The 16,636-nt window shown below is 41.5% G+C and overlaps 1 protein-coding gene across 2 annotated transcripts; it reads left to right on the top strand.

The window, feature by feature from the left end:
* The first annotated feature begins 611 nt into the window (after positions 1-611).
* LOC108260226 (3'-5' RNA helicase YTHDC2) lies at positions 612-16,603 on the top strand. Of its 2 annotated transcripts, none has more exons than XM_017460311.3 (31): positions 612-714; positions 2,467-2,631; positions 2,788-2,878; positions 2,961-3,160; positions 3,317-3,519; positions 3,643-3,809; positions 4,724-4,826; positions 5,281-5,437; positions 5,837-5,944; positions 6,073-6,221; positions 6,335-6,470; positions 6,574-6,700; positions 7,090-7,155; positions 7,508-7,686; positions 8,087-8,183; positions 8,276-8,363; positions 8,467-8,547; positions 8,665-8,747; positions 8,970-9,075; positions 9,200-9,319; positions 9,707-9,979; positions 10,488-10,614; positions 10,814-11,019; positions 11,173-11,368; positions 11,777-11,889; positions 12,253-12,536; positions 12,666-12,858; positions 13,155-13,358; positions 13,465-13,647; positions 15,058-15,129; positions 15,899-16,603. In XM_017460311.3, the coding sequence occupies exons 1-31, from the start codon at positions 645-647 to the stop codon at positions 15,902-15,904; spliced, it is 4,353 nt and encodes a 1,450-aa protein (XP_017315800.1). In that variant the 5' UTR covers positions 612-644; the 3' UTR covers positions 15,905-16,603. The 2 variants fall into 2 exon arrangements, with proteins under 2 accessions (XP_017315800.1, XP_017315799.1); XM_017460310.3 differs by having other exon boundaries at positions 7,508-7,692.
* The last annotated feature ends 33 nt before the right edge of the window (positions 16,604-16,636 follow it).

Raw genomic sequence — 16,636 nt, 5'->3', positions numbered from 1 at the left:
ATGTGCGTGAAAACCATCATGTTAAATGTCTTGTTAATATAATACAATAAATGTATTTGCCTTTATTTTGTCTCAAGACAGAGCATTTGCACTGTACTGTAGAACAAACTTTCTTCTTATCCTCATTGAATTTGGTTGGTCAGTAATTGTTTTTAAACTGCAATTAACTAATTAAATTTTTTTTTAAAATCCATTTATAATTATTATTAAACTGTTACAATGTATTACTCTGTAATTACAGTCAAATATGATTACTCTCTGGTGAAGCATGGAGATAAGACATGCTGTATAATGTCTTTTAATTTTAACCAATAAACTCTCCTCTAGAATCTTTTCCTTTTGTATTTCTTTTGTGAATTGCAATGTCAAAATTTTTTTTTTTTTTTTTTTTTTTTTTTTTTTTTTACTAATTAAAAAAAGATTAACGGAGAACTCTGTGTAATTGCCGATCAATAATAATCTCCTGAGTTTTCTCTTGTTATTTGACACCTAGCAGGTTTAGCCGGTAGGCGTTGACCATTAAACAACAACAATGCAGAATCACAAATAGCTTCTTATTCCCTTTATAGACGCACTACATAGGGCGTATAAGACCTTTGTAGCACCCTAACAAGTGTGCACTTTCTAACGCGAAGCCGTTTGGGATGCAGCTGCTAAGTTTCATTCATGCTAGCCGGTTCAGTGTGTATTTGCTAGTGCAACGCAGGAAGGAAAGTAAGTAAAGAATTTGTTCAGCTCTGATTTTTTATATTTCATACTAACTGTTTGAGGTGTTTTTAACAATATATAGTACCAGAGGTGTTAATAACATATGTCATGAATGCTTCTTTTTTGTTGTTGTTATTTACACGCGACAAAGTTGATTCTTGCTAGCTATGAGCTGTCATCAGTTTAGCTAATTTGTCAGTAGAACTAGCTAATGGAGACATACATTTATATTTTCCAACACAGGTGGTACAAAATTGTATCGTCATTTTAAAAAAATAATAATAAATAAAAAATAAATAAAAATTCTAAATTATGTTATGTTAGTTAATGTAGCTGGCTAGGCTCAGGGAACTGTGTATAAAGAGAACTGAATTAATTAGTGTTAGTATGAGTTATATTAGTGTTAGTATGAGTTATATTAATGTGAGTATGACGGGCAGTGAAAAGGCTTCGGTTTCGTTTCTTGGTTGAAAGTGTGAGGCTTGTGAAACTGGAGAGATAATCTGTGTTAATGATTTCTGAAGTAAACAGATGAATTGAATGAGCCCCCTCCCGCCCAGGACTGGATCTGTCTGTCTGTCTGTCCCCCTATCTATCTATCTATCCATCTATCCATCTCCCTCTCTCCCTCTCTAACTTCTGTCTGTCCATCTATCTCTTTGTCAGTCTGTCTATTTATCTGCCTGCCTATCTATCTATCTATCTATCTATCTATCTATCTATCTATCTATCTATCTCCCTCTCTAACGTCTGTCTGTCTGTCTATCTATCTCTTTCAGTCTGTCTGTTTATCTATCTGTCAGTCTGTTTGCCTCTCTCTCTGCCTGTCTGTCTGTTTATCTATCTATCTATCTATCTATCTATCTATCTATCTATCTGTCTCCCTCTCTAACTTCTGTCTGTCTGTTTGCCTCTCTCTCTCTCTCTCTCTCTCTCCATCTCTCTCTCTCTCTCTCTTGGCCTGTCTGGTTATCTCTTTATCTGCCTGTCTGTCTCTTTGTCTGTTTATCTGCCTGCCTATCTATCTATCTATCTTCTGTCTGTCTATCTACCTATCTTTTTGTCAGTCTGCCTGTTTATCTGCCTGCCTATCTATCTATCTATCTATCTATCTATCTATCTATCTATCTATTTTCTGTCTGTCTGTCTGTTTATCTGCCTGCCTATCTATCTATATATCTCTTTCAGTCTGTCTGTTTATCTCTCTGTCTATCTGTCTGTCTGTTTGCCCCCCCCCTCTCTCTGCCTGTATGTTTATCTCTTTATCTGCCTGTCTATCTCTTTGTCTGTTTATCTGCCTGCCTATCTATTAATTAACTAATTAATTAGAGGTCGACCAATAGAGGATTTAACAGATACTAATAACTTGTAAAGTTGGGCAGTACCTACCGATAAACGATTAATCAACCGAGTTTTTAAAATTGATACTGAATGAAAACATAACACTCTCAGTAAAATATTAGAGACCGCTCTCGTACCGTATATGACAGCGGACCCTTCTCAGCCGCTCCTGCAATGGACGCAACCGAGAAAAACCGTCGGGTGTGGCCGATAACCGACCGTTCCAGTAATCGTTTCAGCTGTGCCGATTAATTGGCATAGTCTTATCAATCAGTCAGCCACTACTATCTGTCTGTCTATATCTTGATCGGCCTGTCTAACTATTTATCTATTTGTCCCTCTGTTTATGTATTCGTTTATCTCTAGTCTATCATTAGAGCCACTTTAAATCCATTTTTCTGTTTTTCTCTTTACAAGGTGCCATGTCTCGGTCGAACGCCACCTCTCAGAAACCGAACATGAATCCATCGAAGCAGTCTGGTTCAAAAAAAGCCAGAGGGCTGAAAGACATCAGGATCGATGAAGAGGTTAAAATTGCGGTGAACATTGCGCTGGAGAAATTCCAGTACAGCGACCAGAGAGGTGTGTTTATCCTGATTGGGACAGAAGGCACCATCAGGAACCTTTTCACTCCTCCTGTAGTTTGACTTTAGCTGGAATGTTTGAGTTTGGATCCGTTTTAGATGATTGATATATTGATTTCTCTTTTTTCTTTTTCTTTTTCTTTTATGTATATAGAGATGGAGTTTCCTTCTTCACTGACCAGCACAGAGAGAGCGTTCATACATCACCTTGCACAATCCCTGGGTTACATTTCAAAAAGTAAAGGGTAAGTGTATCTACCTGAAAATCCTGACTTTATAAAACTAAACAGAACGTACTCGTTGATGTTGTTACTTGTGTCATTACAGTAAAGGAATACACCGCTTCCTCACGATATGGAAGAAGGACCGTCCAGAGGCAGCGCAGTCCATTATGACCTTCAGCCTTACCAACAATTCCAAGCACGTGGTCCGAAACCTGCTGCAAAGGTTCCCTATAACTAGTAAAGAGCGCGCTGATCTGCTCCAACGCACTGAGAGAGGGCTCGCTGTTTCTCCAGAAGCTGCTGGTAGACACTTATTCAGCATCGTTCTACTGTTTCTTTAATTATTCTGATTATTATTGCGATTAATGTCCGTATTACAGGAGCATCTCAAATCTAAAAATCGAAAGTCGTATCGGTTTAGTAACTATGATTTTAACATGAAGCATTTTATTTCCCCAGATAATGGACGAGACAAGAACAGGACGAGCGGGCGGCTGAGTAATGGCATCCCTCAGGTCCCTCAGAGGAGAGGTCCGTCTGAGCTGGAGTGTTTTCGGAGAACGCTGCCTGTGTACGAGCGGCAGGAGGAGATCGTGGCGACCATCGAGGAGAACCAGGTGGTGCTGATCGTGGGTGAAACGGGTTCAGGGAAAACCACCCAGGTGAGGTGCACATGTACAGCGGTGTGAATACTGGATGAGGTATAATAATAATAATAATAATAATTCATTCATATTTAGTCATTGTTATTTAGAGAGATATCCACTTGTGCGTGCGTTTCCTAGATTCCTCAGTTCCTGATGGACGACTGCAGCCAGAAAGGAAATCCCTGCCGGATCTTCTGTACGCAGCCCAGGAGGCTGGCAGCCATCGCTGTGGCGGAGAGAGTGGCGGCCGAGAGAGGAGAGCGCGTCGGCCAGGCCATCGGCTACCAGATCCGCCTGGAGAGCAGGTAGAATGACCAGACCTTTCCACTTATTTAAAACCTTCATTTATCCATCTGTACATCCATCCATTTCTCTTAGTCTATCTGTCCATTCATCCACCCAACCTTTCCTCTTATTTAAAACCTTTTATCCATCCAGCCATTTCATTTAGACCATCTATCTATCCATCTTATTCTGGATATCCACCCAAATATTTCCTCTTATTTAATTCATCCATCCAATCTCTCTAATCCATGCATCCATCCATCCAATCTCTCTAATCCATCCATCCATCCGATCTGTCTTATCCATCCATCCATCCATCCAATCTGTCTAATCCATCCATTCATAGATCCAATCTCTCTAATCCATCCATTAATCCATCCGTCCATCCATCCATCCAATCTGTCTAAACTATCCATCCCAATCTGTCTAATCCATCCATCCATCCAATCTGTCTAATCCATCCATCCATAAAAATCTGTCTAATCTATCCACCCATCCAATCTGTCTATTCCATCCACCCATCCAATCTGTCTAATCCATCCATCCATTCAATCTGTCTAATCTATCTATCCAATCTGTCCAATCTATCTATCCATCCAATCTGTCTAATCTATCCATCCAATCTGTCTAATCTATCCATCCAATCTGTCTAATCTATCCATCCAATCTGTCTAATCTATCCATCCTTCCCTCCATCCAGTCTGTCTAATTCAAGACAGTCCATCCTTCCGGTCTGTCTCAGGCCATCCATGTAATTCAGGACATCCATCCATCTCACTTATAATAGAAAATACCCTTCACTGAGCTTTAATCTAACTCTGATTGAAAAAAATAAACCCAGTGGTGTGCATGTGATATATCTGCCATGTCGGAAGACGTACCGTATAAACTTCATAAAGTTTCAGTGACGATCAAATATTTTTCCCTTGTCCAGAGTTTCTCCCAGGACCTTACTGACCTTTTGCACGAGTGGCGTGCTGCTCAGAACGCTCATGGCTGGAGACGCCGTCCTCTCCAGCGTCACACACATCATTGTGGTAAGCACACGTTTTAGATTATTTACTGGGATGCCTCTACAACCATGTATACACCACATCTGCAGTTTTGCTACTGTGTGTTTGCGTGCATGATTGCACCAGCGTAGCGACAGCTTTCAGGCATGCTCCTTCCTATTTCATGGGTGTGCCATTTAAAAGGAGTGGTTTATTCAAATAACAAATAGAAGTTAATAACGATATAATAATGAAATATCTTTTCAGTGCACTTATAACTCCTACTGTTGTCTTCCTGTTAGAGGGAGTGTATTTTTAGTCGCACTTGTGCAAAATATCATTTTGATATGGAATCAATTGCCTTTTCTTTTTTATTTTTTAACACTTTAACATATATAACTTCATGGCATTCAAGGAAACACTGCTTTACCTTCATTAAAAAAAATAATAAATAAAAACCTCACTATTTCAAATGTTCACCTACCTCCTTATTTCTTAGGACGAGGTCCATGAGCGGGACGGCCTGACGGATTTCCTCCTCACCAAGCTGCGGGACGTGCTGCAGAAGATGCCTTCTCTGAAGCTCATTCTCTCTAGTGCTGCCCTGGATGTGGATCTTTTCACCAGATACTTTGGCCCTTGCCCGATTATTTACAGTGAGTGAAATAAATGAGCATCCAAAATCATAATGAATCATTTTGTTGATTGGTTACAAGACTGTACGACCAATATTTGGCCACTGTCAGTTATAGTGTGTGTATATAGTGTGATGGACGTTGGACCCTGACATAGATTAAGCAGTTACTGAATTCACACTAAGGTGCGGTAAACACCGCGCCCAATACGCTCCCGTGTTAATCATCGTCGCCTTGCTTTTGTCCCATGAGCATCATATCTGACCTACCGCTCCTGTCAGCATATGAATAAAAACCTCTAGCTCCTTTAAAGGATCTTTCGATGCTTCCACAAAGCATTGCTTGGCCATATAGTGTATGAAAATCTAACACTGGAACGCGATTCTATGCCGACAAGTTGTGTTCTATCTTTCTTTGAAGTCAAAGGACGGCCGTACGACGTCAAAGCGCTTTTTCTGGAGGACATTTTGCGGACCACGGGCTACACAAACAAGGAGATGGCCGAATATAAAGCAGAGATGCAAAAAGGTGATTTAAGCCTCTCTTTATTTTTTGGAAATGTATTCAAAGATCTTGATTTAATATTTGTTTGCTAAGCCGTTTACACTATCATTAATTTACGCTCGTGTGTGTGTGTGTGTGTGCACTTTGTGCAGAAGCAAAGCAGCAGACGTCTCTTATAGAGTGGTGCGAGGTGAAAGTGGGCGTATCCCCGCCAGAGTGTCGGAAGAACCGGCAGTCCGCCAGCGTCCCGCAGGAGGCTGACCTGCTGGACAGCGGAGGGGACAGTGTCTTCAGCCAGATGGTAAATGTTCTTCAGGAAGTTCAGTTCTTTTGGGATGACTGTGCATGAGATCAAGTAAATCAACGTGCCACAAGGATCAGTCACTTTTTTTTTTTTTTTGCCTGTGCTTCCAGAGTGAGAAAGACGTGACCTCGCTGGAACCATGGCTGCTGAAGGAAATGGACGCTTGCATCTCGAGCATCTTTCTGCAGCAGGATGCTGATGCCTTTGTGCAGCTTTTTAACCTGATTGTCAACGAGAACATCAGTGGTACGGTGCTCACGGACTCGCTCGCATATACATACAGTACACGCTACTATCTGCTTTAAAAGCTACATATCACTTCTTTTTTTTTTTCCTGTGTTCGTTTCAGTGGACTACAGGCACAGCGAAACGAGCGCCACGCCCCTGATGGTGGCTGCAGGGAGAGGCTTCATCAGCCAGATGGAGCAGCTCCTCAGCATGGGGGCCAACGTGCATGTTAAAGCTTCTAATGGCTGGTGAGGACAGAGCTGAACTTCGATATGACTATAGCATTACAGTTTTCATATACAGCAATATATTCAATAATAACGTGTCATTCTGTTATCGGAAAATAATCAGGCACCACAGGGTGTTGTGTTGGTGATAGTTTTGTTTTGTTTTTTGTGTTTTTTTTGGTTGTTGTTGTTTTTTTGTTTTTTTTTTTCAAATAAGAGCATGTCTTAAATGTTTGTTTTTTTCCCATTATACTGCGGCAATTTGCCAACGCTAACAATTTTTATCTGATCTGAAATGATGACAGTTTTTCTTACTCTGTATGTGAAAATATTAGAGAAACCTATTGTCTTTTCTCTTTTTTTTCCTTTTCTTCTTCTTCTTCTTTCTTTTTCTTCTTTTTTTTCCCCAGGACCGCTCTTGACTGGGCCAAACACTTCAACCAGACCGAAGCAGTAGATCTGCTAGAGTCACACATGTGAGTACTTCAACAAATGATCCGATAAGTACGTGTCACCGTTCATCTAATTATTTGCCAGTAAACTCGGCAAAAACGAAGAACGCAATTAAATTTGAACTTCTTTCTTTTTGTTTTTTAGTTTTTTGTTTTGTAACTCTCGTATATTCATTTGGCAGAGTTATGCTTGCAAACTAGACATAATGCTGTCTTCCTTCTATCAGGCTCCAGCACTCTTTTCTCTCACATATACACAGATATTGAAGAAGAAAAAAAACCCCCAAAAGATAACGCTATACATGCACGGACTATCCTGAGTATTAGATTAAAGTTCTGGTGTCTGTTCTGGATATGGTTTTGTACGTCTGTGCAGCTCGTCTGTGGAGGCAGGTCAGCTGGACGAGTCGTCCCTGGTGCAGTCAGCCAGCGGAGAGCTCAGCGCTCAGGACAAGGAGCTGCTCAAGGCTTACCACCACAGCTTTGATGATGAGAAGGTGGACCTGGACCTCATCATGCACCTGCTCTTCAACATCTGTCAGAGCTCTGATGAAGGTGAGGGTAAGGATAGGATGAAGAATTGTCTCCCGATGGGATATGAAGACATGTAGCCCAAAATCAAATTATCCTAATTGTCGATTTGTGGGTTTAAGAGAAGCAAAAGCAGCATTGTGTGGCTATGTAATTAACCGTGTGTTATCTAGCAACGCGAGATGAGTTTGGGTTTGGTTACAACACAACAAAACTAACGAAGATACCACACCAACTACCTGGAGGAGCCTGAGAAATGCACTTTTATGGTTTATATCTGTTCTTTTATTGTTCTCAAGCTGGACATTGCAGGTCAGGAAATGTCTTCAGTACCCTGGTGTGTTATTGGGAACTATGCCATAAAGAACATTTTTGATCAGTCTGATGTGTGTGTTTTCGTTTCTCTTCTCTTCTCTGTCCCTAGGTGCAGTCTTGATATTTCTGCCAGGATACGATGAGATAGTTGGACTGCGAGACCGCATTCTTTTCGACGATAAAAGATTTGCAGATCATCAGCATAGGCGTGTGAAGTTTCATGCGTCACTTCATCCGAAATCTGCAGAATGTTTATTCGTGCATAATTTACTTGTAATGTTTTGTTATCGTCCTTCAGGTACCAGGTGTTCATGCTGCACTCCAACATGCAGACCTCGGATCAGAGGAAAGTTCTGAAACCAGCTCCGGGCGGGGTTCGCAAAATTGTGAGTGCACTTTTCTTTTTTTTTACATGTAGCACGCTTCACCGTGTTAATTTTCCTTACGGCTTATTATCGTGGTTATATCCCTTCTTCCCCCCCCCATAAGATTCTCTCGACCAACATTGCTGAAACGAGCATCACCGTCAACGATGTTGTCTTTGTAATCGACTCTGGCAAGGTTAAAGAGGTAATTTTAGAAAATTCTGTTTAAATCCAAGACAACTTGCTGTGTTACATCTCGGATACATTCATTTCTTTATTATCATTTTTTTTGGGTGGTGTGTTTTTTTTTTTTGTGTGACAGAAAGCTTTCGATGCCCTGAATCATGTGACCATGCTCAAGATGGTGTGGATATCGAAAGCAAGCGCACTACAGCGTAAAGGAAGGTGCATAACTCTCTTTATGTTTATGTATTCAACAGTGCTGTGACATTTTAACACTATTACTATCAGGAATGCTAATCATGCTAGACACATAACAGCCTGTGACTACCGGACCTAGAACTCAATTCTGGCCCAAACTGATCCTAACCCCTTAAAAATGCCTGAGATCCCACAACAAACACTTGGAATACCAATACACCCCCCCCCTCTTTTTTTCTCCCCAAGAGCTGGACGGTGCAGGCCGGGAATCTGTTTCCATCTGTTCAGCCGGCTGCGCTTCAATAACATGCTGGAGTTTCAGGTTCCTCAGCTGCTGCGTATGCCTCTGCAGGTATATTCTCATGCATGTGCACTCTGCATATCTCCAGCAGTTCAATCCATACTGAGCGATTCAGAAGTGAGAAAGTAATAGTTTTTGATCTTTCTCTCTCTCTCGCTCTCTCTTTGTGTTTTAGGAACTCTGTCTTCACACTAAAATTTTGGCACCCATTACCTGCTCCATCGCAGAGTTCCTTTCCAAAGCCCCGGAGCCACCACACCTGCTCACTGTGAAGAACGCTGTACAGATGCTCAAGGTGTTAATCACAAACATTCACACCTTTCACTAAAATGTCAGGCTGTTAAAGTGAAACAGAATACTACCAGAGCCAAATTTCTAGAATGTCTGTCTGTCTGTCTGTGTTTCATTAGGGAATTTTACAATGCTTATTCTTGGATTTAATTAAAGAACCTTACTTCATTCATCACAAAACACATCATAAGTATCTCCAGAAATTAAGCATTCCCAAAATTGCATTGTTGTTGTTTGGAAAAAAAGTTTATTCAGTCCTGTCTTCTATTTTTTTTTTCTCCCCTTGGTGTTACGTCAGCTCTGAATGCTCTAAATTAAAATTTTCAATATACTTGTATAAAAAAGGGATGACCTAAAACATTTCTTTCAAATTCTATGTGTTTATACCAAGACCATAGATGCCATGGACCCTTGGGAGGACCTGACCGAGCTGGGCTACCATCTGGCCGACCTGCCCGTGGAGCCACACCTGGGCAAGATGGTGCTATGTGCAGTAGTGCTCAAGTGCCTGGACCCGATCCTCACCATCGCCTGCATGCTGTCCTACAGGGAACCGTTTGTACTACCGGCTCAGGCTTCACAAAAACGAGCCGCCATGCTGTGCAGGAGATGCTTCTCTGCGAACACCTTCAGCGATCACATGGCCTTGCTCCGGGCTTTTCAGGTAGCCACACTCGCTGCCTGACAGTTCACCAGACAAATCTAAACATGTACTGATCATGTAATACAAAACACTGTGATATTTTTTTTTTTTTGTGGTCTTGGCTTTATATGTTTTGGGTTTTGTTATTTTGGATTAATTGACAGATTATTGCATGTTTCCTTTTTGGAGGGAAAAAAAGCAATGAAATGAAATCAAATGCTTTTAGAAAAATGCTTTAGCACTTAAAAAAAAAAAAAAAAAGGAATATTGGGACAATCTACTGTTGGTTGTTAAAAATGGCTTGTTCGTGTATTACAAGCGCAAGAGTTATTAACATGCAAAAGGCTGATTTTTATAATACCTATCTTAACGCTTATCTTTTTCAGTGATGAGTTTACACCGGTCTTGCAATCTAGACCAAGATTAAGCCTAATCCATCTCTAGGAAACTTTGGAATCTGTATAAATCGAGGAGGCCATTTTATCCACTGTTAACGTTTCTGATGTACGATGCGTGTTCCGTATCTCAGGCATGGCAGAAGGCCCGCAGTGACGGCTGGGAGAGGTCTTTCTGTGAGAAGAACTTCCTGTCACAGGCCACCATGGAAATCATCATCAAGATGCGCACCCAGTTGCTGGGCCAGCTCCGTGCCATAGGTACACCAGCAACGCTCCAGGATCCAAACAATGCATGGTTCCAGCTCTGAATTCTGGAGAAAAAAAAAATTCTTGTATATTGTAGACCGGGACTGAAACGACTTGTCTTGTCGTTTCATACAGTATTAAAATGATACGACCTGTTACAGAGCACCACTGTTATTTCAGTATAGCTCAACACACACAATCTGGCGTTCAGGTTTTGTTCGCGCTCGGGGTTGCAGCGACATCCGTGACGTCAATCAGAACTCCGAGAACTGGGCGGTGGTGAAGGCGGCGCTCGTTGCAGGAATGTACCCAAAGCTGATCTGCGTAGACCGCGACAACCAAACGCTCCGAGGCGCCAAAGAGAAGAAGGTTCGCTTCCACCCTACGTCCATCCTGAGCCAACCCCAATACAAGAAGGTCAGTTTCACATCAGCCAAAGCAGAACCACCCACTTATTTATTTATTCATTCATTCATTCATTCATTCATTCATTTATTTTTAAATGCTGTTTTTCTTAGAAGTTGGATGTATGTACATAATGAATTAGTATATCAAATTTCCTGGCTTCAGATCCCTCCAGCTAACAGCCAAGCAGCAGCAGTTCAGGCTCTGCCTACAGACTGGTTGATCTATGACGAGATGACACGAGCTCACCGGATAGCCAGCGTGCGCTGCTGCACTGCGGTCACTCCGCTCACCGTGGCTGTGTTTGGAGGGGTTGCCAAACTGCCCAGCACGGCGCTTCAGGAACCTTCCACACCCCGAGGTAACCCACGATCACCAAAACGATCAAGCAGTTTATATAATGTATACCCGTTTTGGTTGAACTAGCCGAATTTTCCACTTCTCAATCAGCCGGCATATCCCCGACATGTCCGACGTTCTCGCTCTTAGAGCTACGAGTCTAAACGTGCTTCGGTTAAACGGCTATATTTGGGGTAAATAGGACATTTTGGTACATTTCTCTGAACATTCTGTTAAGGAAGTAGCTATATATATATGAAATAAATATATATATATATTTCTTGTTGTCTACAAGCTATGATAACTCTCTCCTGTAAGTCTATATTTATTGTTTTGGTTATTTAGGTTAGCCTGGTTTTGGCTGCTGTTAAATAGCTGTAAGTGTTGAGATGTACAGTTCCAAACATCGTGTTTTTGTGTATATTCGCAGTAGTAGACGATGCTCTGTGTGAGAGCAGTGACAGCGACAGTGAGGCTCGCTCCACAGATCAGCTGGCTCAGGTGAAGATCGACGAGTGGCTTAACTTCAAATTGGATCAAGAGGTAATTGGGCAGAGAATGTAGAACGTGTAGATAGTTTTCGTTCCTTTCCTCCGCCCTTCCCCAATTTTTTTCCTCTATTATTTTTTGATTACTTTCCTCTATATTATTTATTGCGCCGCCACTTTGTTATTTAAGTGTTAACTGTTTAAGAGTTCTTAGTAGTATTTATTCTACCAAACCTTCTATACACTCTATTGTGCAGAATGTGTTTTTTTTTTTTTGTTTGTTTGTTTGTTTGTTTTTTTCTGTAATGTTTCTGACGCGGCTTCTGGGACAAACTCATGGTTTTAAAATAAAATTGTTCAGCGTTAGATATTTTTGCACTTTGGTGTATTTCGATCTCCTGCTCTCTCGTTTCTGCAGATGGCGTCCATGGTGTTCCAGCTGAGGCAGCGTTGGCATAGCCTGTTCTTGAGGAGGATCCGTTGCCCCTCTAAGCCCTGGTCCGAGCTGGACGAGGCGACGATCCGGGCCGTGGTGTCTGTGCTGAGCTCCGAAGAGCATGTGACCGGCCTGCAGCAGCCCACGGGTATCGGCCAGAGACCAAAACCCTTAACTCCAGATGAGCATCAGCATCAGTCAAACAGCTGGAGGAGTGGACAGAGGTGTGTCACGGAACAGAGCTACGAGGCTCCCACGCCAGACAGGTGAGACTTCTAGAAAGACAAAACGCTCACGCTGAGATGAATATTGTGTGGATTTAGTTTTTTTTTTCTTTCTTCACAAAACTACTACTCTAGGATTTTTCATGACTGTATTTACGTTTTATTTCCCAGGTCTCCAAAAGTGCCATCCGCTGTCTCTCAGTTTAAGAGCCAAAGAGATAAAGGTGTCGTTTTTTCCAAACGTTCAGTTGATGATCATCTCCCGGTAAAGTCAGACAGCCCCAGCTTAACCGGTCCCAGGACGAGTCCCTCGTCCACTTCCTCAACAAAAGGACCGGCCGTTCTTATGTCACCTTTACCTGGGGTGAGTAAAACCCCATCATGGGCATCATAACATTGAATAATGACACCGAATAACAGTATATATTGATGATAACAGTACACAAAACTGAGTCACAGCACCTTCTACTAAAACATTGCAAATCAGCTGCAATTTATGAAAAGTACCATTTAAAAAATTTTTAAAAAATTTTTTTAAACCAGTTTAGAATACTCTTCACCTTGATACATCTATAGATTTTATTGACCGTAGCTTTGACTCTATAGTATGTTCCTTTCTTTATTTTTAATCTTCTATATATAATATTTAATCTACTCCAGGTTTCCAAGTCGCCATCGCTGAGACCCAGACCGTCAGTGCGTTACTTCATCATGAAGAGCAGCAACCTGAGGAACATCGAGCTCTCCCAGCAGAGGGGCATCTGGTCCACTACGCCAAACAACGAGCACAAACTGAACCGAGCCTTCCAGGAGACCGGCGCCATCTTCCTTATCTTCTCCGTGCAAGGCTCCGGACACTTCCAGGTGCGCCGCGAGACTCCGTAGAACCTCGATAAACCTTCACTTAAAATAATGTCGAAATCCAGTGTCCCTTATTTTCACCTTGTAAAATCGGCACACTGTCGCACAGGGTTATGCTCGGATGAGTTCGGAGATCGGGTCCAAGCGCTGTAAGGAGTGGGGTGCTACCGGTCTGGGAGGAGTCTTCAGCGTGGAATGGATCCGTAAAGAGAGTCTCCCTTTCCAAGTCACTCACCAACTCCTCAACCCCTGGAACGACAACAAGAAAGTGCAGATCAGCCGGGACGGACAGGTGGGTCGTGATCGGGACCGGTTTCAGTTTCTTTGCTTTGCATTATGAAATGTTCACATCTAAAGAGTTATATTTCTGGTCTTTGTTAAGAGAAACACGAACAACGAGTCAGGATTTGTAGATTTCTGTTTTTAAAAAAAAATAAATTAAACATGGCAATGGTCAAAGAAGAAGCAATGGTTTAAAAAAATAATTAAAAAAGATCCTCTATGCTACTACATGCTCTGTAAACAGCATTTATAAAATGTTTTTTTTGCACGTAATGCATAATCCTTCTTCTGCGGTGACCTTGTGGCTTTACATATTGTATTCCTGAGACTCATGAGTGTTTAAGAGCCATGTGCAATCATACACTGCATGAGATGTGCACTGGAAACACTATTGAATCGCAGTGATGACATCATCATATAGCGTCAAACTCTTTATGTTCTCTCTGAAAGGCCACTGAATTCAGAGCTTTTCTATATTTGTAGGAGCTTTTGAAATGGTGTAGGTGTAGCAGACACAGGCGAACCCTTGACCCGTATAGGAAACGGGGGGGGGGGGGATTGATTGGCTTGTTAAGACCAGAGCCGTGTTGAAATACTTATTATGCTGTCTGAATTCTCTAATAATGTCTGAATACTCGGTGGATAAGAGTGTATAGTGCTTTATGTAGAAAGTCCTTCAAGAGCGAGGCTGGGTCGAGGCTCGCCGATCTGCCAACAGGTGCATCAGAGAATAATCCAACACTTTGGGAACAACATTCCCCAAAGACAAAATCAGTAGGATTTTGGGCGTTTCACCTTCTACAGCGCACAATGTAATTAAAACATTCGAGGAATCCGGTCAAATCTCGGTGCGTAAAGAGCGAGGCCGAAAACCGCTTCTGAATGCGCGTGATCTCCGATCCCTCAGACGTCACTGTCTTTAAAACTGTCATGAGTCTGTAACGGAGATCCTGACATGGGCTCAGGAATACTTTGCTAAACCTATGTCGCTCGACACCATTCGCCGCTGCATCCACAGATGCAAGTTAAGGCTTTATGATGCAAAGCAGAAGCCGTGCATCAACACTGTCCAGAAGCACCGCCCACTTCTCTGGGCTCAGTCTCATCTGAGGTGGACGGTAGCACAGTGGAATCGTGTTTTGTGGTCCGACGAGTCGAGATTTCAAATAGTTTTTGGACAAAACAGCCGTCGTGTCCTCCAGGCCAAAGAGGAAAAGGACCATCCAAGCTGTTATCGGCGTCAGGTCCAAAAGCCAGCGTCCGTCATGGTATGGGGCGTGTCAGTGCCCATGGCTTATTATTAAAAGAAAAGGTGACGTTACACAGCGATAAACAGTCGACTGTCCCAACTTTTTCGGAATTGGGGTTGTATATTTGAAGCATGTTAAAACTTTTGTTTTTGTGTTCGTATGACGTGTAGGAGCTGGAGCCTCAGGCTGGAGCACAGCTGTTGCAACTCTGGGATCGCTTCCTCAACAAACGGCAGCACGAGGTACGCCACACTGCCTGAGGCATAATCTGGGATTATAAACAAAACGTAATGTAATGCGGTGTAACTAAAAATTGTCAGTAATCCAGTTTATTTTTTTAATGTACTTGTACTTGGTCATGGCAAGTGAACTTTATAATCATGAAGATGTTTCGCCTCTCATCTGAGGGTCTGTCAGAAATTTCCCACTATTTAGTCAACCTAATAAAGACACACAGATGTCCTTCAATGCTTAGACTTATTTTTACAAGACATAGTGACCTTTTAAAGATGCAGTTTATAATGATTTCTACAAAAAGTGTTCCTACATCTGGAATAATTCTAATAACATAAGACGCCTCAGATCTGGCTGTTATTATTTTTATTTATTTTTTTCATTCCAGACTTTGGCTCCACCCCTTTTCCATAAAAGGCAACAAACAAGGCATACATAGTAGAGATGAAGAATTCAAATGAAAGTTAAACTGTGTCATAGTTAATATTTATATATTTGCTTATCGATGGATTTGATTCATTGAGCAAGGTCTACAATTTAAATGATCAATTTATCTGGATCCTCTGAAATGGTGAGATTGCTCACAAACAGAGCCAAATGTCCATGTGCGTTGTTAGAGGACTTATTTGCATAGTCCAAATTATAATACATAGGTTCGACTGAGTGGGCGGAGTCAGCTGGGGCAAGGATTTGTGGAATTGTGTCCTTTAGGGTATTTAATGACCGTTATTGACATCAAACTTTTTTTATTTTTTTTTTATTTTTACGCTTTTCAAGCTGTGAAGAAGGATGTCAACGCTACTGTGACCTTTGACCTCATGCACCTCATCAGTAAGCAAAACGACGCATCACCGAGACCCGAATATTTCACCTCACTTCCTGTCTTTTCATAAATATAATGAAGGTGATCCCGTTCAAAGCGGAAACCATAGATATTCCACTGTTAGTGTTCAGTCCCATCCCAAACATCTGTTTACATCCATCCCATAATTATCAGTGTTGGCATTTTCGCGAGTAATGGGGCCAGATTTTTATTTTTTTTAAATTGCACTATTTTCCTGTCTGTGCGAATGTTCCTCTGCTGCCAGATTTGCACAGACGGATGAAATGACACTATGTTCATGTTGTTGAGTTATTCGTATTATAATGTGAATTCTACTTAATCTGAAGAAACGGTCCTTCATGTAAGAGTGATTTAGTATAATAGAAAATATTCCCTCCAACTGTCTTTTACCTTCACCAGCTTTCTGATTGATATACAAGTCGAGGAAAAGAAAGTTGAATTTTTTCCCCCTTGGTCTTACGAGAGCTCTTATTTGGTCATTTTTATGATGTTCACTTATTGGCTCGGTTTATTTAGCTGACTTTAAAGTGTACGGTCAGCTAGGCTTCATGTTCATCGATGCATGGTTTTATGTCAGATTTGAAGTTATTTATGAAGTGATCTCATCTCTACAGACAATAAACAAGTTCATGGTTCAACTTTCAAACTTTTGGAAAAAGTTCTTCAACATG

The sequence above is a fragment of the Ictalurus punctatus genome, chromosome 28 (assembly GCF_001660625.3).
Source record: "Ictalurus punctatus breed USDA103 chromosome 28, Coco_2.0, whole genome shotgun sequence".
Classification (NCBI taxonomy): domain Eukaryota; kingdom Metazoa; phylum Chordata; class Actinopteri; order Siluriformes; family Ictaluridae; genus Ictalurus; species Ictalurus punctatus.
Note: the sequence above shows the minus strand (reverse complement) of the source record. Positions and strands in the feature narration are given on the sequence as shown.